This window comes from Bubalus kerabau, chromosome 9 (assembly GCF_029407905.1).
Source record: "Bubalus kerabau isolate K-KA32 ecotype Philippines breed swamp buffalo chromosome 9, PCC_UOA_SB_1v2, whole genome shotgun sequence".
In the NCBI taxonomy this organism is placed as follows: Eukaryota; Metazoa; Chordata; class Mammalia; order Artiodactyla; family Bovidae; genus Bubalus; species Bubalus kerabau.
The window spans coordinates 84676458-84699849 of NC_073632.1; the positions used below are offsets into that span (position 1 = coordinate 84676458).

At 37.2% G+C, this 23392-nt stretch overlaps 1 protein-coding gene across 1 annotated transcript in view; it reads left to right on the plus strand.

Annotated features, from left to right (window-relative positions):
- ECT2L (epithelial cell transforming 2 like) overlaps positions 1–23392 on the plus strand; it is a 79845-nt gene that overhangs the window by 23571 nt on the left and 32882 nt on the right. Inside the window, exons 5-10 of the mRNA XM_055535763.1 lie at positions 11873–12035; positions 17328–17580; positions 18377–18545; positions 19264–19402; positions 21209–21377; positions 22025–22153. Of these exons, the coding sequence (XP_055391738.1) occupies positions 11873–12035; positions 17328–17580; positions 18377–18545; positions 19264–19402; positions 21209–21377; positions 22025–22153 (1022 nt within the window). The remainder of the gene's footprint in view (positions 1–11872; positions 12036–17327; positions 17581–18376; positions 18546–19263; positions 19403–21208; positions 21378–22024; positions 22154–23392) is intronic.

Consider the following 23392-nt stretch of genomic DNA (forward strand, 5'->3'; position numbering starts at 1 on the left):
TCCCTGGTGGCTCAGTGGTAAAGAATGCCTGCCAATGCAGGAGACATGAGTTCAATCCCAGGAAGATCCCACATGTGGCGGAGCAACTAATCCCATATGCCACAACTATTGACCCTGTGCTCTAGAGCGTGGGAGCTGCGACTACTGAGCTCACGTGTGGCAACTTCTGAAGCGCACAAAACGCCCTAGAGTGTTTTCTCGCTCCACAGCAAGAAAAGCCACTGAAATGAGAAGCCCAAGCATCGGAACTAGAGTAGGCCCCACTTGCCACAACTAGAGAAAAACCCACACAGCAACAAAGATCCAGCACAGCTAAAAATAAATAAATTTTTCAAAAGAGTAGAAGTGGCTGCCTATAAGACTTAAATGGCTAAAAATCTTAGAAGCAGAAGGAGGATGCTCTTATTACATATATAATAAATGTTCAGTGAACACCTGTAATCTTTCTTCCTGCCTTCTCTGTGTATTCTTTTGATGTCATGGTCAGAAGGCTTTCAAGTGCAAATAATAGAAATGAAATTCAAACAAGACTAAGAAGAAATGAAATTTAATGACCTAAGATTTGTCAAGTTATAGGCTGTGCTAGATCCTGAGATTCAAGCAATGTTACCATGGCTCTTTCTCTCTCCTTTTTCCCAGCTCTGCTTCCCTTGTGTGCTGCATAAAACTATAAAGATAAGCACAAGACCTTTATGAAGGAAATTAGAAATCTGTATGAAAGAACAGTAGGAAAAATCTTGGGTAAATAGATAGATATGCTATATTTAAAGATACCAGTTCTCTCCACATAAATCTTTCAATTCAAGTCAATCCCAGTACAAATCCCCAAAGAGCATTTTCTTATGAACTTTGAGAAACTAATTCTAAAGCTAATCTGGAAAAGAGAATGGACTATTACAGCTATGAAAAATTTAAGGATAAAGAAAAAAATTAGTGAGTTGTACTGCCAGATATTAAAACCACTTTTATCCATTTACGAAATATCTCCATGTAATAACTCAAGTGTAAAGGGAAAAAGGACTGAGATAAGTGCTCTGAAGGGGAGGAAAAAAAACAGGTAGCTATAAAGATTGGGTAGATAAGGCATTTCGGCAGCTGGATGGAGATCCTTCCTCTTCTTGCATCAATTCCTGTTTAAAGGGCTAGAAACTGTCCATCACACACCCTTCCACCCACACCATTCCCCACTTCCTCTTCATCTTCCTACAAAGCCCTTCCCCCTCCTAGTTATCCTGTGCTTCAGGGGTGGTGGGTCACCCTGACACCCAAAGAGTAAGTCACAGTTGGACAGAATCATGGCCATTCCCTCCTCCTTGAGGTGTCTGGTTTAGGAAAGGGCATGTAGATCTTGGTTCTGCTGAAGGAAACACAAAAGAGTGGCTACTAGAGTTTCTGGGAGAATTTTCTTCACTCTCAAAGGGACCTAAAAAGGAACTTGAGGAAAGGACATGCCTTCATATGCCCTATAGCCTGCGGTCTCTGTTGTGTGCAAAGCTCTGCTCACAGTAGTCAGTCATTTGGGAACAACTTGAGAACAAGCTTGAGGAACACAGCAAACTACTAAGCAGGCAAAGTGAAAATACAGAAAATCTTGACCCTTGACTACTTTGAGTTCTTGAATTCACCAACTCTGGAGCTGCCCTGATTTTCCTTCTTTAAGAAAAGAAAAAGGAAGATTAAACAGGTTTTAAGGTGGTCCATAATAGTCCATTTATCTACTTGTCACCGTCTTGTCATATCAACTTTCCAGGATCTAGCAAAGAACCAGATAGATTTGGAAAAACAAAAAGCACCTAGTTGTCAAACTGATGTCCTTTACACAACAGGAGAGAGCCTGTCAGATCTTCCTGTAGAGTTTAAGTATTTAATTCAGGGCTTCAAACAGGATTTTACATTCTTCTAAGTACATCATGCATGTATTCAACACTTTGTACCTAATTGGCATCACCATCAACATCTGCTAGGCTGCCTCTTCTACCAACAGGAAGTCTAGTTCACCAACAATGAGGAGGGTGACCCCATTAGAGTCACTTGGAATTTGTTAAAAATGAACTGTGAGCCTCACCCATAGACATTTTGGCTCAACATACCTGGGGTGGGGCTGGGAAGCTGTTTTTACTAAGTTACCAAGATGATTTGATTTACAGTCAAGTGTATAACACAAAGCCTGGGATCAAACCAGTCAATCCTAAAGGAAATCAGTCCTGAATATTCATTGGAAGGACTGATGCTGAAGCTGAAGCTCCAATACTTCAGCCACCTGATGTGAAGAGCCAATTCACTGGAAAAGACCCTGATGCTGGGAAAGATTGAAGGAAGGAGGAGAAGTGGACGACAGAATGAGATGGTTGGATGGCATCATTGACAGGATGGACTGAGTTTGAGCAAGCTCCGGGAGGTGGTAGTGGAGAGGGAAGCCTGGCGTGCTGCAGTCCACGAGGTCACAAAGAGTCAGACACGACTGAGCAACTGAACTGAACTGGGTGACCTGAAGACCCCAAGGCTTCTTCCACCTCTTTATCTATTCCTTCTTGTAGGCAGAGATACAGACCCTGAGTGTCCTGTCTTTCCTATTATCAATTAACAAAGCAAAAGTATTTGTTCAGTTTCTGTAGGTTTTTCATCTTTCATGTCTGATACTTTTTAGTAGTTTTAGAATAGTTCACTGTAAGTAACTTTCAACTTGACACAAATAATAAAAGAAATATTTTACTCTCATGTAATTGGAAAACTCAGACGTAGGTTTGGCTGCAGTTGAAGCTTGATCCAGAGGTTCAGTAATAAAACCAATGATGTGTTTTTTTCTGCCCCTCTGCTCTACCTTTAATGGTCATGGCTTCAACTGTTATGGTTCCTCAGTTGTGTCCAGAAGAGAAAAATTCTTATTTTGGTTTCACTCTGATTGGATTAGTTTGGGCCCATGCCCATTTCTGCCAGTGGCTGGCTGTGGCCTTGGGATTGACCCACATGAATTTAATTAGCCTTGACCATGTAATTTTTGGACTCAGCTTCTGTAGAACCATATGGACCACCAAATAAGAATTGAGGTTATTTTATCAAAAGAAGAGGAAATAAATGATAGATGCCAGAAGTGAAAGTAAAGTGAAAGTGTTAGTTGCTCAGTTATGTCCAACTCTTTGCAAGCCCATGAACTGTAGCCCCCTAGATTGTTCTGTCCATGGGATTCTCCAGGCAAGAATACTGGAGTGGGTTGCCATTCCCTTCTCCAAGGGGTCTTCCGAAACCAAGGATTGAACCTGGGTCTACTCACATTGCAGGCAGATTCTTTACCATCCAAGTCAGCAGATAAAGTCTATTCATTGAGCATTCAATGAATCTTTACCAAGGGTCTACTGTATAACAAGCATAGTTCTGGGTACATGAGATTCAACACTAAACAGAGTGTAAAAGACTCCTACCCTCTGAAGTGCATATTTTAGTAGACTAAAACTTGTCCTAAAATGGGATAAGAAGAATGTCCATAAGTCTCACTGGATATTTGATAATACAAAATAGCACCCCTGGAAATATTTGGGAGTATTTTGCATGTCTTAGAAGCTAGAGCACTGTGGTAGACTGGATAAATGTCTCAAAATATGTCCAGGCCCTAATCCCTGAAACCTAGAAATGTTATCTTGTATGGAAAAAGGACTTCACAGATGTTATTAAGGATTTATGATGGGGAGATTATCCTGCATTATTGGGGCTCAACATAATCTCAGTGGTCCTTGTAATGGATTCAAGAGACATCATAATCAGAAGAGAATATGATGTGATGATGGAAGAGATGGAGTGATTTGAACATCACATGCTGCTGACTTTGAAGGTAGAGAAAGAGAATATGAGTCAAGGAAAACAGGCAGCTACTAGAACCTGAAAAAGACAAGGAAACAAATCTCCCCTTAGAGTTTCCAGAAATAAACCGGTCCTGCCAAAACCTTGTCTGTAGCCCAGTGAACCTGATTTCAGACTTGTGATCTCAGAACTCCGAGAGGATATATGTACTGCTTTAAGCCACCAAGTTAGTGGTAATTTGTTATAATGAAAAGGAAATTAATACAAGCAGTGATTTTATCTTCCTTGTTTTTCAACTTTTTTTCTCATCCTTTATTCTAATTTAAACATATTTATTTACCCCCTGCTAAGCTACAAGCACCATTCAGGTGCTGGGGACAGAGCAGCCAACAAGACTGCTGCTATGCCTTTTTAATTTTTTTTATGGGGCTTCTAGTCCTGTAGAAGAGAAAAGACTTTAAATGGTGAATGAGTCAAAAAAAAAGGACTAAAAGATTTGAGGGTTAGCTAGAAAAGAAACACAAAAATAGTGCTTAGCTTACACTATAGTGCAATTCAAGTACAGGTTTTGGCAAAGAATATGAGATGGAATTAAGTATGAGAGGGAATTAAGTAGGCAGGGCTCAGTGAGCAAACAGTAGCCTCACAAGGGGAAGTGTTTGGGGAACAGAAACGGTCAGCCTACTGGGAAGGTGAGAGGATTCTGGCAGTACACCAGAAATATCACCCCCCAAACCCACCTTATATGCTCACCTATATGTCACAAAACTAGCTTTTTACAAGCCATGTGACTTTGATCTGCCATTTTGGTTCCAGAGAAAGTTTTGTGCTCCTGCCTCAGAACCTTATTTTGCTTCATTGGTCACAAGTCATATAATAATAAGAATCACACAAGGAAAGTCATCCTGCACTCACATAGTGATATCAAGTCCAAGTTCATGCGTTATCCTTTATTTTCCATAACCCTCGGCAGGTTTGGCCAACCCAATCAATATCAAGGAAATAGCTACGGTTGTGCTAAGTGACACAGGAAAAGTAACTGGGATCTCACCTAGTACAGGGGCTCAGGGAAGCCTTCCTTGGGGATTTGACACTTCAGCTGGAATCTGAAGGATGTTTAGAGATAGACAAGCCAAGACTTAGAGAATGAGTGTTCCATTTGGAGGGGACCACTTGTGTGAAAGCCATGGGCCTTCTCTGTCTATTCAATAGTTCTATAAAATCAGGCCTTTGTAGATGCATTAGAAACTGTGAATAAGCAAAAAGAGGAAAATACCATAATCACCCATAATTGCACCACTTAAAATGTGACCTTCTACTTTTTATGCTTTTATGTATCCATTTAACTATTTATGAATTTGCATATACAAATTATTTAAAAATCTTTAAAAAATCTTCAGTCAGCCTCCTTATTGCTGTACCCACACCTAGGTTTGCTCTTTTTTCCACTGGAGACCTCAGCACATGGTTCTCCATTTTCTGTCCACCTCAGTGGTTGTTCTGTGTGACACTTGCCTCCATATGAAAACCCGCCTAGCACAGGCCTTACCACCTCATCAAGTGTGTGTGAAGCTGCCAGATAAGACAAGGAGACGCTACCTAAACCACTAGAAGGCGAGGAGCTCTGCCAAGTCCACTCAGCCCTCTCCAGACCACCTCTCCAACCTGCTCTCTCAGCTGCTTCATCATGATTGTGGCAGCTTATTTCTACTTCTTATCAGAAATTTTAGAACAGAGAATTAGATTCAAGTTCCATATTACTAAGGCTGGTTATTTTTGCAAAGCACACATTGTGCATTGAACAGCACACTGCGAGGCATTATCATGAATTATTTAAATGAAGCTATCCCTGTCACAGCAAATGAGCAAAGCACATTTTGTTCATTGTCTCCTCACATGTTGTTATTTCTCTTCACGGGTTTCTTACTTTGCGACATTAACTAAAATGCAATGAGCCATAGTGTCGTTACTACAAACCACCCTATTTCTCTGCTCCTCATTTACTGATTCTTTTTTTAATGTGACTGAAGCATTTTCTTTCCTTCATGCTTAAGATTCATTATACTTGAATGTTTCCTTGTAACAGCGAAGACTAGGAACAAATATAAAACATGTGTAATTAAGGTTTACTTTAAAAAGCAACTCAAACTTGATTCTCCTTTACTTGACTGGGATGGAACAGTAGTTGCTCAAGTGGCTGGGAACAGAGACTCTGAAGATACTGAGCCCTGTCTTTGAAAAGGAGGCTGAAAACTCCTGTTTTGCACTTATTTTATTGATCTATTTTAGAATTCCAAATGAGAGCAAATTGTCTCTCGAGGGCCCGTGGAATGATTGTGAAGCCTACCTCAGACAGTGAGGAGTTAAGGTCATGAATCCACTGGGATTAACTGTGCTTGTTGTCACAAGTCTCATTCAGTTTGAATGTTAATCACTGTCACTACTGAGAAGATCCCTATGAGACACTTCTGTCTGTGGATACTCTGTGCTGCCAGGAGGCACAGAACTCCATCTTTTGCCCTCCTGCTTACCCCCAATCCCCATCCTTTCCAGACTGCAGGTTCATTTTAAACCACTCTGTTCTATCTCCAGTTATGATAAAGCTGCATGGACAAGGATCAAGAAAAAGCAGTGACATAAAGTCAGGGAGTAGAACACACAAAAATAATAGGCAATCATTAAACCTTGGAACTGAAGCAAATAGTTGCTTCTTAAAAAACAAAAACAAAACAACTTTTTACATAATTTTTAACTTAACAGAGAAAAGGTGCAAAGCTAATGTAAGTAGTTTCTTTAAACTTTTCACCTGGATCGCTTGATTGTTAACATTTTACCATTTTTTCTTTATTATTCTGATTATTTGAGAGTGAGTTGTAGACGTAATGCCCCACTAACCCTAAGCATTTCAGTATGTTTCCTAAAAATTAAGTGTACTCTGCTGAAAAATCACAGTACATCCTCCAATGTCAGGAAATTATCATCAATTCAACACTAGTGTCCAATGCACAGATGCCATTCAGTATTCCTGACTGGTCCAACGATGTCTTTTACAATCATCCTTTCCTTCTCAGTCCAAAATCCAACCAAGGTCATTTGTTGTATTTAGTTTTCAAGTCTCTATATCCACCTTCAATGTGGCAAAATTCGTGTTTTTTCTTGTCTTTTCTTACTTGACACCTGAAGAGCATAGAGCTGCTACTTTGTTGAATGACCTTCAATTTGTGGTTGACTGATATTTCCTCAAGATTACTTTGAGGTCATACATTCTTGGCAGGAATAACACAGACTTGATGCTGTGTTCTTCTCAGTGGATCATACTGGGGGTATAGTATATCAGGTTATCCCACTGTTAATGATCTTGACTTTACCACTTGGTTAAGATGGTTAATTATAAAGTATTTTATATTTATTAATAATTTAAAAGTATTTGAGTGATTAGTTTTAAATTAATTAAAAAGTATGCAAGTATTTTTTTTATCAAAGTTTTACCCACTAGCCTTTAGCATATGTTGTTGATTCTAATCTGAAGTACTTATTACTGTGATAACTGATTTTCTCATTTCTTAATTTCTTCTATATGTACAAAATGGTGTTCTATTGCAAGGTAGAACATTTCTTTCTCCCAGGACTTGATTTGAGGCTCCAGTTAAGCCAGAAGTTTGTTATTTCGTGGTCAAAACTGTCTCTGGGTCTAATGGATATTTAACAATCTGTTGGTGAGGGTACCTAAGGTCTTTTTTTTGTCCCTCACTGGAGGTGCCATTTTCATTTTGCATTGAAACTTTCTGAGGCTTGGCCCGCTCTATGGAAATTTAGGTCAGAGAAGACCCACTGAAGAATGAAATCTGCTCAGAGTCATCACGGTTCTTTCAGTGAGTTAATCTGTGTCCATTAGGACTCAGTAATAGGGCAGCAGCAGCCACTTAGTGAGAAAAAGTCTTGAAGTCCCAGTGGCCTTAGGTAAATGAGTTCTGGTAGGTTCTTATACCAAAGTTTTCAATTAGCTGTAAGATTAGTCACAAAATGTCAGTGATTCTGCAGAGTTTAGAGGAAATCAGGGAGTTTCAGGGAAAAGCTTAATTTACTGATAACTAGATTGCTACCTGGAGGCTTGGAACTGTAGCAGATGTTTATTGCTAATATATAAAGAGAACAATCAGGTATTAAGTGTCTTTTTTGTGTGTGTAATTGTTAACTGCAGGGCCAGCAGAACATCCTTCATGGACCATGAAAGGTTTTTTGGCCTAAGAGGGCCTCTAAGATGATCACTTTAGTAGGGCCTTGGACTTTGTATTCCTTCAAGATCTATCTGTGCTTAGGTGGCATGCATGTAAGAAGTTTTCTTGAAGAGTATTGTATTTTAGAAGTTTTCTTTGTGGATGTCATATTAAGAAGTTATTGTTGAATGTATTAACATATGATATAGTTTATGCTTAACTTTTCTTTTTTAGTGATAAACACTGAAATATTTATGGATGAAATTATATAATGTCTTGGATTTGCTTTAAAATAATATGGGGATGATTGAGGAAGATGAACAGGATATGGCAGAAATCAGGTTGGGTACAGGATGAAATTATTTAAATTAATTACTGGAGTCATAATAGTATTACAAATATTAATGTAAGATAAAGACATTTTCAAATAAAAGGAAACTGACAAAATTTGTTGTCAGAAGACCTTCAATAAAGAAATGCTAAAGGAAGTTCTCAGGCTAAGGAAATTGATACCAGATGGAAACTTGGATTTAAAAGCAGGAATGAAGAGTACAGGAAGTGATGAATGTGGGAGAAAATATAAAATTTTAAAGTTATTTTAAAGATATATGACTAAAGCAAAACAATGTATTGCGGGGTTTATAACATAAATAGATGCAGTAGAGATGACAACAAGTGCACAAAGGATAGTGAGAATTGTATCGTTGCACTGGTCTTTAATTTTACATAAATATTAGCTCTATGTAGACTATGAAAAGTTAAAGATGCATATCATACTTCCTGGAAACAACTTTAAAAAGTAGTGCCAAGATACCCTAAAAAACAAATAAAGGAATTAGAATGGAATACAAAAATGTTTATTAATTCAAATCAAGGCAAGAGAAGAGGAATAAAGTTTCATAAAACAGATGGGACAACCAAACAACAAATAACAAAATTGAGATTTGGGTTCAACTATCACCAATCAATCCTAAAGGAAATCATCTCTGAAAATTCATTGGAAGGACTGATGTGCAAGCTGAAGCTCCAATACTTTGGCCACCTGATGTGAAGAGCTGACTCATTGGAAAAGACCCTGATATTGGGAAAGGTTGAAAGACAAAGGAGAAGGGGGGCGGCAGAGGATAAGATGATTAGATAGCATCACCGACTCAATGGACATGAATTTGAACAAAGTCCAGGAGATGGTGAAGGACAAGGAAGACTGGTGTGCTGCAGTCCATGGGGTTTCAAAGAGTCAGACATGACTTAGCAACTGAACAACACAGCAACAATAACAATAATTCCCTAGAGAAGGAAATGACAACCCACTATAATATTCTTGCCTGGAAAATCCCATGGACAGAGGAACTTGGTGGGCTACACTCCATGGAGTCACAAAAGAGTTGGACATGACTTAGCAACAGAGCATATAACAATAATTAAATATAAGCAGACTAAACCATCAAATAAAGACAATGTTTGTCAAGTGAGCAAAAAGATAATCTCACTGTATATTGACTACAAGGAACACTTTTAAATATGACCTTTTTTTTTTTTTTGCCATGCCATGTGGCATGTGGGATCTTAGTTCCCCAACCAGGGATCAAACTTGTACCCCTTGTAGTGGAAGCATGGAGCCCTAACCACTGGACCACCAGAGAATTCCCTACATTTTAAATATAAAGGCACTTATTGGTAAAGTATAAGAATGCTGCTGCTGCTACTAAGTCACTTCAGTCATGTCCAACTCTGTGTGACCCCATAGACGGCAGCCCACCAGGCTCCTCCGTCCCTGGGATTCTCCAGGCAAGAATACTGGAGTGGGTTGCCATTTCCTTCTCCAATGCATGCATGCAAGCTAATCTCTTCAGTCATGTCTGACTCTTTGCGACCCTATAGACAGCAGCCCACCAGCCTCCTCCATCCACAGGATTCTCTAGGCAAGAATACTGGACTAGGTTGCCATTTCCTTCTCCAAGTATAATAGGAAAATATTTTATACATTATGCAAATAGTAAGCATATAAAAGTAGGATGGCAACATTAATATCAGACAAAATGGACTTCAAGACAAGGAATGTTACCAGAGTGATAAAGATGGGCATTTTATAGTGAGAAGAGTAACAATTCATCAAGAAGTCACAACAATTATAAATGTTTATGTACCAAATAACAGAGTTTGAAATTACACGAAACAAAAACTGACAGAATAGAACCAAAGAAAAGGAAATTAGTTTGAATATAGAAGACCTGAGCAATCTTCTCATTCTCCTAGAACTAACATTTATAGAAAACTAGACATAACAATTTCCAAATATATGTTTTTTTATGAGCAAAGTAACATTTATCAAGATGCATTATTTCCTAGTCCACAAACTAAGACTCAAACATTTCAAAATTCTTGAAATTTTATTAAGTATATTCTTTAACAACAATGCAATAAATCTGGGGATTGATAAAAATAAGATATCTAGAAAATCCCCAAATATTTAGAGATTAACATCACTTATAAATAACCTATGATCAAATAAAAATCACAAGAGAAATTAGAAAATATTTCAATGTTGAATGACAATGAAAATACAACATGGCTAAAGTGGACTGCAGTACAGCTTAGAGGGATAATATAATGTAAATATTTTTGTTAAAGAAAAAAACAATTTAAAATTAACAATCTAAATTTCCACCTTAAGAAAAGGGGGGAAAAATATAGCAAACTATACCCAAAGTAAGTAGAAGGAGAGAATTGATGAAGAATGGAAATCAGTATAGTAGAGAACAAACAATAGAGAAAAACTATGAAAACAAAAACTGGTTTGTTATAAATAGTAACAAAATTGATGAACTCCTAGAAAGAGTAATCAAGGAAAACAGAGAGAGGAAATGTAAATTAGTAATATCAGGAATATAAAATTGGATGTTTCTATAGATTCTATAAACATCTAAAAAATATAAAATTATCAATAATTTTTTACTAATAAGTTAATTTAAATAGTTTTATAGATTATATATACATGGTACATGAATTGAGACAGTTTACTGCTCTCTTTCCAATACATATACCTTTTATTATTTTCTTCCCTTATTGAACTAGCAAGTATCTCTATCCCATGGTAAAGTAGTGAGTGTAGACAATCTTGCTTTGTCAAGAGGAAGACATTTACTATTTCACAATGAAGTGTGATGGAGCTATAGGTTTTTATTCTAATTGCATTGGGAAATTATTGCAGGCTTTTACTTGCATGAGTGATATTATCTAATTTATATATTTAAAAGGAGAAGGCAATGGCACCCCACTCCAGTACTCTTGCCTGGAAAATCCCTTGGATGGAGGAGCCTGGTAGGCTGTAGTAACCACTTGGGCTACTGTGTGGAAAATGGGCTCTAGGAAGACTGGATTGGAAGCAGTGAGGCAATCAGGAGGTGGCTGCACTCACCCAGGAGAGAGGTGGTGGTTCTCTGAACAGAAAAAAGGCAGTGGAGGTTGAGAGAAGTGGCTGTGTTGGGGCATATATTTTGGGGGATGTCTATTTGTAGAGCTGGCAGGACTTGTTGATTTATTGAATTTGGGTAAAGAAAAAACCCAGATTTACATTGTATACAAACATGTTTATTTCAGAATTTTTTTCCCCTGTGAATTTTAGATATTGATTTATATTGATAATATATAATTTTGTATTGATAATTCATTTTCCTCTTTAGAATGGACCATTGAATGTGGATACAATATTCTTAAAAATCTAGCCATATGTTATTTAGGACTTAATTTTTTTAAAGGTAGAATATTAGAGAAAGAACAGTGACCAATATTTATACAGGATTTTTAATCAATTTAAAATTTTAGTGTTCTGAACTAAATTTCTGTATTTTTCTTTTTAGGGTTATCCAAGACTGGTTTTCAGAAAGGATGCAAGTGGCCAAAGTGGATTTCTCTACAGTGTTACCACGCTTCATTTCTCTATATATCTTTTCCTTTCTGAATCCAAAAGATTTGTGTGCAGCTGCACAAGTCAGCTGGCCCTGGAAATTTTTGACTGAACAGGTTTACCATTTGTCACTTCCTAGTAATAGGACTCAGATATAACTGTCATCTGTAATGAGGCAATGAGGGTAGCTCCTGTCCCTGAAAATAATAATTGAGGGTGTCTGAACCATAATTAATTTATCCTTAAGAGAAAAAATAGGGAATTTTTTTATGGGGAATTATATTTAATGGGGGAATTAAATACAGTAATTTATTTTATAAGTCAGGAGATATACACTATTCTAATAATTCATATAATTCTGATAATCTTTAAATAGTCAATTTAGTTATTTAGAAAATAATTTATCTTGGTTAAGAAGTCCAATATTTTGTGAAAATTTATTTAAGATTTGGTTTTAAATGATATTGTTTAAGTCATGATAACCCACCTTAAAAATTGCTTTACAACCACAACTTTAACTGCTCTTTCTTTGGCTAACCTCTGTTGAAGAATATAAAACTAGATCTTCTACATCTGCTGCCATTAATTCTGCCTCTGGGATGTTTATCTCTTTACTTTTAAAAGACTTAATGGAATGTAATAATCGGCATACTTTAAATACAAATTAATAATTTACTCCTTTAACTTGTACAAACTTTCCAGGATGGACTTACGTTGATATTCTGATCTCACAGAATACCTGGCTGTCCATGGAGGGGCCACATGAAAAGCCAACTGTGAGCCCTGGATTTATAGCATTTGTGAATCCAGGTTTAGTGTTCCCATGGTATAGTGTTTCCTCTTTTTTTGCTTTCAACCTTTCTCTGTCCTTACATTTAAGGAACATTCTTATAAGCAGAATATGGTAGTGGTTTTCTTTTACCACTTGACAATCTTTAACTTTTACTTGGAATCATTTAGTCTGTTCATGTTTATGTAAATACTGATATATTTGGGCTTAAGTCCACCATTTTACTATTTTTATTTACTATTTACTATTTTGTTTTTCTGTCTTCCTTTAGGATTAACTTAAATATTTCTTAGATTAATTGTAAATTCTTTAGCAGTTCTTTCATGGCTACCATAGAGATTACAGCACTTATCCTAGGGTTATTTTACTACCTCTGAGATAATGCAAGCATAGAACTCTTTAACTCCATTTGCTTCCCTGCTCAGTTTCTATGCTTTTGTTCTCAAACATTTTAATTTTACACATAAACACATATAAAATACACAAATATACATTAAAATATGTATTATATGTAAATATATAGTAATAAATATAAATATACTTTATAATATCTCTATTATATATAAAATATATACATACCTCATGAATATTTATAACTGTTTAATAGTCAATATTTATTTACAAGTAAACTTTTTCTGCTATACTTCATACCTTTCTGCATCTCTGATTTCCCTACAGGGTTCAATTTTTTATGAATTCTCTTTAATATTTCCTTTAGTACAGCTTTACTGACAGATTCTCTCAGTTTTTGTCTGAAAATATCTTTATTTCCCCTTCAAATTTGAAGGATATTTTCACTGGGAATTTGAACTGTAGGTTGGTAATTAATTGTTTATTAGAAATTTGAAAATGTTCCATTGTTCTCTGGCTTTCATAATTTTCTTGAAAAGTAGGGGGTTTTATTGCTGGTCCTTGAAAGGTAGTTTCTGTTTTCTCTAGCTTCTTTTAGGATCTTTTTCTCTGTCTTTGGTTTTCTGCAAGTAAGATCCCCTGGGGGAGGAAAGGACAACCCACTCCAGTATTCTTGCCTGGGAAATCCTATGGATAGAGGAGGCTGATGGGCCACAGTCCATGGGGTTGCAAAGAGTCAGACACAACTTAGTGACTGAGCAACATGCACAGAGGGGTGTATGCGTGTGTATGTGTGAATTTATCCTGTTTTGTATTTGGCACTGATTTATAAATTGGGGATTTTATGTCTTTTATCAACTTTGCAAAGCTCTAAGATTCTGTCTGTTCATATATTGCTTTTGCTCCACTTTTTCTTTTTTTCTTCTGGGTTTCAATTTATTACATTGATTCACCATGTCCCATAAGGTTCATATTCTTCTATGTGTCTTTTCCATTGTTCTGGCTTTCAGTGTTTCAGTCTGGATTTTTCTTCTGGCTTAGCTTTCAGTGTACTAATTATCTTTTTCAGTTCAGTTCAGTCGCTCAGTCCTATCTGACTCTTTGCGACCCCATGAACCACAGCACGCCAGGCCTCCCTGTCCATGGCCAACTCCCGGAGTTCACCCAAACCCATGTCCATCGAGTCAGTGATGCCATCCACCCATCTCATCCTCTGTCCTCCCCTTCTCCTCCTGCCCTCAATCTTTCCCAGCATCAGAGTCTTTTCAAATGAGTCAGTTCTTCACATCAGGTGGCCAAAGTATTGGAGTTTCAGCTTCAACACCAGTCCTTCCAATGAACACTCAGGACTGATCTCCTTTAGGATGGACTGGCTGGATCTCCTTGCAGTCCAAGAGACTCTCAAGAGTCTTCTCCAACACCACAGTTCAAAATTATCTTTTTAGCTGGATTCTAATTTGCTTTTAAACTTGTCCCTTGAGTTCTAAATTTGTTATTATATTTTTCAGTTTTAGAGTGTTGGTCTGATTACTTTGCCAAAATTTTCCACCCAGCCATTTAATTTCTTAAGTGTATTAACTACAAGTTTTTTTTTTTTTAAGTTCGTGCCTGATAATTAACAACTTTTGGATCTCCTGAGGGTCTCTATTTACTAAAAAACAAGAAACAAACAATTCTTGTCTTTTTTGTGTGCTTGCTATTTTTGGTTGAGTACCAAATATTTCATATAAAAAATTGATACAATAATTTGAGTCTCCAGATGATGTTATCTTCCTTCAGAGAGAACTTGCTTCTAGCATTTGGTTAGGCTAGGAATAGCTTATTTAAATCCAATCAGAGGATGAGATATTTCAAAGCTAGTTTCAACCTATTTCTTTGTGATTCTTACTGAAAAGGATCTCAGCTAAAAGCCAGGTGTCGACCATACACAAAAATAAACTCAAAATGGATTAAAGATCTAAACATAAGACCAGAAACTATAAAACTCCTAGAGGAGAACATAGGCAAAACACTCTCTGACATACATCACAGCAGGATCCTCTATGACCCACCTCCCAGAATATTGGAAATAAAAGCAAAAATAAACAAATGGGACCTAATTAACCTTAAAAGCTTCTGCACATCAAAGGAAACTATTAGCAAGGTGAAAAGACAGCCTTCAGAATGGGAGAAGATAATAGCAAATGAAGCAACTGACAAACAACTAATCTCGAGAATATATAAGCAACTCCTACAGCTCAACTCCAGAAAAATAAATGACCCAATCAAAAAATGGGCCAAAGAACTAAATAGACATTTCTCCAAAGAAGACATACAGATGGCTAACAAACACATGAAAAGATGCTCAACATCACTCATTATCAGAGAAATGCAAATCAAAACCACTATGAGGTACCATTTCACACCAGTCAGAATGGCTGCGATTCAAAAGTCTACAAGTAATAAATGCTGGAGAGGGTGTGGAGAAAAGGGAACCCTCTTACACTGTTGGTGGGAATGCAAACTAGTACAGCCACTATGGAGAACAGTGTGGAGATTCCTTAAAAAACTGGAAATAGACATGCCTTATGATCCAGCAATCCCACTGCTGGGCATACACACTGAGGAAACCAGAAGGGAAAGAGACACATGTACCCCAATGTTCATCGCAGCACTGTTTATAATAGCCAGGACATGGAAGCAACCTAGATGTCCATCAGCAGATGAATGGATAAGAAAGCTGTGGTACATATACACAATGGAGTATTATTCAGCCACTAAAAAGAATACATTTGAATCAGTTCTAATGAGGTGGATGAAACTGGAGCCTATTATACAGAGTGAAGTAAGCCAGAAAGAAAAACACCAATACACTATACTAACGCATATATATGGAATTTAGAAAGATGGTAACAATAACCCTGTGTACGAGACAGCAAAAGAGACACTGATGTATAGAACAGTCTTATGGACTCTGTGGGAGAGGGAGAGGGTGGGAAGATTTGGGAGAATGGCATTGAAACATGTAAAATATCATGTATGAAATGAGTTGCCAGTCCAGGTTCGATGCATGATACTGGATGCTTGGGGCTGGTGCACTGGGACGACCCAGAGGGATGGAATGGGGAGGGAGGAGGGAGGAGGGTTCAGGATGGGGAACACATGTATACCTGTGGCGGATTCATTTTGATGTTTGGCAAAACTAATACAGTTATGTAAAGTTTAAAAATAAAATAAAATTTAAAAAAAATGTGCAGATAAGGGTAGAGAGACCACAGCAGAAGACCTTGGTGTTACATGTTAAAGTTTTTGTCAGTATTCTGATTGTGCTTCCTCACATGTAATAGAAGACAGAAGTCAAGTTACAATTGGATTCTGTGATAAAGACTATGAAAAGAATGCCAAAGAAGCAGACTTTTATCCAGTGACGCAGGATTTTATTGCTTGACACAGTTTGTTGAGCAGCCATGAGGCAATTCACAGTCTAGTACTTCTGAGAAATAATGAACCGTGTGTGCTGTGATATCAAATAAATGGAAGTTGGAATTGAAAAAAAAAAAAAAAAAAAGCCAGGTGTCGTTACCAAGGCTATTCCCCTTTGTGGGCTCAGAATTTTTCCTCTCTTCCTTGCAAGAATCCTTACATCTTAAGATGTTAAGAAGTTCTTAACCTCTTCTAAATCTTTCAGTCATAACTTCCTGCTCTGCTTCTCAGCCTTAGTTTTGCTTTGGAACTGTCAAGTGTCTTGAAGTGAAAAGTGAGACCAATCAGGATATTACTTTTCTGGGTTTCCCTCCTCTAAGGTCTTGGTTTTACAAGTCCTTATTGAATTGGTAGCTTAAGTAATTGTTTTATAGTATTTTGTCTATATATTTGATTAGATAAAACCACATGAAATTTGCTGTTTTCATATCTCAAAACTGGTTGCATATTGGCAGTATTATATAGGTCACTTAAAGTTGTTCCCAGTGCAAAGGTTGGTGTTAAACAAATAACCATACCATCGCTAGAAGCAGAATTCTCAGAATCTGGTGCATATGCTATGGGAGCATTGAATAAGTGTACAAAGATGACTAATACATATATTCATATAAAATATACATGTTCATCAAATAATATTTTTCCTATGGAGTAAGGTATGCATCTTATTTCTCAGAATCAAGTTTAGATGGCAAGTCAACTGCACTAAAAATCTCAATGTAATAAGAAAAAATTATCTATGTGCCTAAAAAGATTATTACTAGGAAACAGTCATTGCAACTCATCTTTCTCATTTCTTTTTCTGAAGGATTGCTTATGGATGCCCAAATGCATGAAGTTTGGATGGTTTCTGCCCTATACACCAACAGATAATGAGTACGGTGCTTGGAAACACCATTACATTGCTTGTGTGTCCAACTTAGATTGGCTAACCCCTAGGGAAGCCGCTGCTGTTTATGGGACTCTGAATGAACCCAAAACAGAAGATAAAGAGCTACAGGAGAGGCAAAGAGAAAGGTGCCTAAGGAAAATAATTTGGGAGAAAATTGCACTACATAAGAGTGAGTGGCATTTTACAACTTTATGTCTTAGCCAAGTATTGTAGAAACCAATGGATTTATATACAAATTCCCACAGAAAAGGATAGCACCGTCTTCTTGAAATAGCCTATAGGAGGCATTCTTTAAAGTATGTCAGGGAAAGCTCTCTGTTCTTTACTATTAACTAAGAAAAGCAAAAGATTTCCAATGAAATATGTAAAGTTAAATGCCAGTGCTTCCATGAGACTAAAGATAAGGAGAGAGAAGCATAAGCACAGGCAAAAGCAAATAAATACATGCAGAACAATTCAGAAGACAACATAGGATAAATGAAAATGGAAATGGAAGCAAGAAGAATGACTTTTTTTTTTTTAAGGTGAAAAGGGAGTAGGGATGAGACATGCTCTTAGCTAAGCCCTCTGATGTGCGCAGTATGTAATTAGCAAACCTGATCTGAGTTCTCCCATCTTGCTTTTTCACTGACTCACCCTCTGTGAGACTGTAACAAATAGGAAATTTACTTGAAGCCAAGAAGAAAGGCAAAAATGATGTGAAGCCTACAAATTGATGAACTGGTTTCTACAAGAAAAGAGTTGCTTATTCTCTGAGCTTTGTTTCTTGACCTGAAGTGACTGGTAACTTGCAGCTACAGAGCAGAGAGGATAAGAGAACCAAAGAGAGTCTGTAAAATGGCTGTAATTACTGCCATCTGGAATACTGCCCTGGTACAGCTTTAATTTTGATGGCTTTATCTGTGTAGACTTGGCTGGGAGAAGCTTGAAGTAAACAGCCAAGCCTGCTGCTGTTTGTTTTTCAGAGGAGTTGTTCAAAGTTCGACCCCCTTGGGTGAGTGGAACACACTGCTCTAGATTGTTCAAATCCAAATGCCAACCACGTCTCTCCCAGACTGCGAGGGATCGAGTGGGATTACACGAAACTTTGGAGAAACAGCTTGTTTTGTCATCTTTAGAATCTTTGCCCAAGCGGTAAGCAAACCTTCATCTGCTGAAGGTTCAGCACCTTCCCATGATACCAAGAATTCATTCTAGAATAATTTAGCTAACATGCAGTGGTCTTGTATAAATCACTCTTATCCTATAAAATAGCAATAGAAATAGTTCCTTAATCTTCAACAACAGTGGTCTTGAACATGCTTTCTGAAGTAAATATGTAACATTCAAAATTTACATTTCACATATTCTTAACTCTGCAAAGAAGCCATATTGTGGATGTAGCAGTTTTTCTGTGTAAAGTTATTGAGCAAAAATAATATTTTTCCAGAATTATTTTTTTTAATGGAGTAAGTATATCTGAATGGTTGTGGGGATGAGGCGGCTGTAGAAATAATGGACATTATTTGAAAAAACTTAGGGAAATTTAAAATATCTTGGCTGCTTCCTTTTCAACTGTTGTTTTGAACCCTTTAGTATGTCAGTACATTGGTTTTAAGTGCCCTACAAAATTTCCAAGAACACATTCTAGCATCCCATGAAGACAGGAGGAGACACCCAGTGGGCAGCTTTGGCCCCACTCACCCAGGAGTCCCCTTTGCTGACATACCTGAAAACCACAGGGAGAGACCGAGGGCCTGAAGCCGCTTGCCTTGTACAGAGAACTGATGCCCAGAGGACACAATGGTGCTCACTTATCAAAGTCAAACTAGAGAAAATAAAAACTTCACTTTCCCCCCTCTTATCCTTATAGAAGCAACATTTCTGGATGCCATTCCTACCCTTTATTATCAAAGAAAAATTGGCGTGGAGTTTATAAAAATGACAGCGGTTCTTCAAATGCCCTCCAGCCACACTTCATATTAATATCATCTCGGATTCCTGCATATGAGGTACAGTGGGTTAGGAGGCCAGTCCTTCTCTGAATTGGGTTTTTTAATCTCCCCTAGAGTAGACGTATGGCAATCTTTTGGTCACCATGTGTATGAAAATGATTCATCTCCTAAAAGGAAAGCTGTCTGATCTAAGTGGAAATGTACAGACCCAAACAGTTTTAAAAATCAGAAGCAATAAAAATAACCATAAATCAAAATTATTTTCTTAAAGTATTAAAGGCCCAACTGCCTTGCTTTTAGAGGTCCAATAAATTTTTGTTGAATTCAATTTTTTGCCCCTAATCCATAAAAAAGCAAAGTGATACAAATTATTTTAAAATTTCTTTGGAATGACTAAGGAATTTAATAATATCCTGTAACTAGCATCTCTAAAAAGAAAACTGTCAGAAATCTATTTTGTGATCTACTTAATGAAGGTGACTTTAAATGAAAATATGCTCTTTCTATAATGAAGTTATATATTTTAAATTTTAATGTGAATAAGAAAAAAGAAGCACAAAGAAGACATAGAAAGCATGTATACTGAGTATGCATGTATATGTACATATGCATGCATTGATACACACATAGGCATATATATAAAGGATGGCATTAGTAGACTGTATTTCTTGGCTTACTTAGAAAGTTCTTGCAAAAAATTCTTATTTGTAAGAAAATGGTTGCTTTCAAGGTATGAAATCACTTCACTGCTGAACATCTAGGAATTGACTTTGATCATTTACAACGGGCTAGCTTAATGGATCCATATGAAAGCAAGATCAGAGTTTGATCTCCATGTGGGCCGTAGATAGTTTCTCTAATGTTTAAAAATACCTCATGCTGGGCACAGAGGATAACTGATGACAGAGTAAGAGTAAATAAAGTGGAATTGAATAAATCCATGATCCTGTTTGTCCCCTTTATGTATGCCAGACTCATGAATGTAATGGAGGTTTAGGTAAAAACCATGAAACCATGTGGTAGTTCTCTATTGAGTTGAACTGTGATCTCCAGAAAGTGGCATGAAGTTTTGGGAAAAATCAGTGCCTTCAATGACTTTCCAACCTGACTGCTGCTAAGGAATTAACTTTATCAAAGTGAAAATTTATTTGGTTGATTGTTGAATTCAAAGAACAGTGGTTTTATCATTTATTTAATACTAAATAAATATTTAGTATTGATTACTATTTATAAATATTTAGTATTTAGTATTAATACTAAATAAATATTGATCATTCAAAAATTTATAATTAAGAGGAAAACAAAATCTATTTAAGAAGTCCATTACAAAATTACATAATTTTTTACTTTAGTGTATGTGTCACTGTGCATGGGTGTGTACAAAGATAAAAAACTGGAAGAAAATAATTCATTAGTGTTTCTTTGAGTGGTGGAGTTACAAATGCACTCAAATTTCCCATTAGAAAAGAAACAAAATAATTTTTAAAAGAAACGTGATGGAGAAAACTTATCATCTTCCTCCTATAATTTCTGAAGAAAAACAATAGTCTTCAAAAATCACAGATTACATAGTCACTGTTTTTTATTTATTAAGGAGTATTCTAAAGTAACAGGCTTCCCTGGTGGCTCAGATGGTAAAGAATCTGCCTATAATGCAGGAAACCTGGGTTTGATCCTGGGTAGGGAAGATCCCCTGGAGAAGGAAATGGCAACCCACTCCAGTATTCTTACCTGGAGAATTCCACAGACAGAGAAGGCTTGTGGGCTACGGTCCATGGAAGCGCAAAGTCGGACATGACTGAGTGAGTGACACATTCTAAAGTAATGGGCTTTGGTTCCTACTGGTCTGGTTTTGTTTTCTAGATGGTGGCAAACAGTGTTAGAGCAGGTATCATTTCTGTGGTGTATGAACACAGTGGCCTAACCTTGGAGACCCTACTTTATCTCATAGAAAAAGCTCTAGATGGGCAGATGGCACAGAGTGTGGGAATATTCAGTGACGGAGATAGCAGAGAAATCAACTTACTCCAAGGTAAGACTGGGGATCGGGAAGAAAAATTTGCACTGAGGTAGTGTTTGTCCACAATTTAAGGAGGTTGATATCCTAGCTCAAAGCAAGCAGGCAGGAGGAGTTCCTTCTTACTCTTTTCTTTCTTTACTGGGGCTTAGGAAGGCAGTCTCCAGGACTCCTTTAGAAATCGGTGCAGACACATGCAGACTAGCTGAATCATCACATTCAATTCCCAGGGGGTGAAAGGTACAGTGAAGTTTCCCATGCCTGGGAGCGTTACTTCTGCTCTCGAGGACTTATTTATTGACTGACAATCCTGGGAAACATTTCCACTTTGGAACTTGGTTGCAAAGTCCCAGGACTTGACTGGCCATTGACCAGCCATGTTGTGAGCTGGTGACTCACACTGCTGCCCCACGGAAGCAGAGACACAATGTCCTTAACCTAAGCACTCAGTGTCTAATAAATCCAGGACAGGAGGAGAGTGTTGTCATGTTGGAGTTCAGTGGTACCTTCTGTGGTCCTAACATGGGGCCATCATTGAAGCAGAGATGCCCTGCAGATCTTGGCCTTACAAGCAGATGTTGGCTTTTTGAACCTCTGTATTTTCACAACACAAACTGCTAAGAGCTTCTGTTAATGTGACATTTTTATTTCCTCCCCCTCAGGCTATAAAATTGGTATTAAAAATTTATTGAGGCCTGAAGTGAGAGACTTCTGGGAAAAATTAGGAAGCTATGTGGCCCCCAAAGAAGAAGGGGGTCACGTGGACCTTTTTGTACCACTTGGAGCATCAGGTCAGTTTTGAGAGGTAGTGGTCATACCTACTTTGTGATGATATTTCATGGATTTATAAAATGTTCTCAATTCAAATAACTAAGTTACATTTATTTTTTATTTTTCTCATTATACTTCACATATTCAGATATTTACGGGGAAAGGACATCAAGGCTAGTGGTCAGAGTAACCTGTCCCTAAAGAAATAGTCATTAGTGGTAAAAGCTAACCAGAAAAATTATTTCTGTTTCTTCTGGAAAACACACTAAAATCAGCCTCCACAGTACAGGTGAAAATGCCAGACCAGCATTGGGACCATCATCAGCCTGTATGAGGAAACTTTCCCTGTTGGGTTCAGAATCTGGAAGGAGTGGGCATGAACTTGGTGACCAGGGACCTGGACTTGAATTCCATTCATGTGACTTGAGCTGTGTGGTCTTAGGCAAGTTTGTGGACCTCTGTTTCCTCATATGAAAGTTAGGATAATAGTACCTTACCTTATTGGACTTGTGAATATCAAAATACATATAAAATACTTAAATGTTGGAGTATTTAAAAATGATGATGTGCCTTGTAAAGATGAGTGTGGTAACTTATCATTTTCAGTGCCTAATATCAGCCATATTTAACATAAAAGCTCTGCTTTCATGAATTCATGGGCTGTTTTTTTGTTTATTTCTTTGTTGTTGTTTTTTAGCCAAGCAGAACATGGGAAAGGAAGTGTGGAATTAAAGTTTCTCAAACTGTTTCTTGCTACCCATTCCTTAGGGAACTTAAATTTAGTTCTTAATCCTTAGATTTCATTGGACTATTCAATACATACAAAGCATGACTCTGGCAGGATTTCTCTAGGCAAAGGAAGTATAGGAAGGAGCTTAAATAAAAATGAAGTACAAATTATTGTTAAAAATAGTTTTTACAATTACTACAAGTATATAATCTCAATTATGTAGAACATAGGGACAGACAACTCTAGGAGCAAATATAGCACACTATCCCTATCTCTAGATCTGTTATTTCAGATTTTCTTTTAAAATCAATTTGAAAAGGGTAAGTTACAAAGAATGTGGAAGGTGTGACCCCAATGTTTAAAATCTGTGTATGTGACAGGGAGGGTGGTGGGTGTGTGTATAAGAAGGGTTTGGAAGCATATATACCATCATGCTGACTACAGTTGGATAATATTAGTGAGTTTTCCTTTCTTTTATATTTTCCTTTTTCTTTGATCTTTTTTTGGTCTTATTTTCTGTAGTGAACTA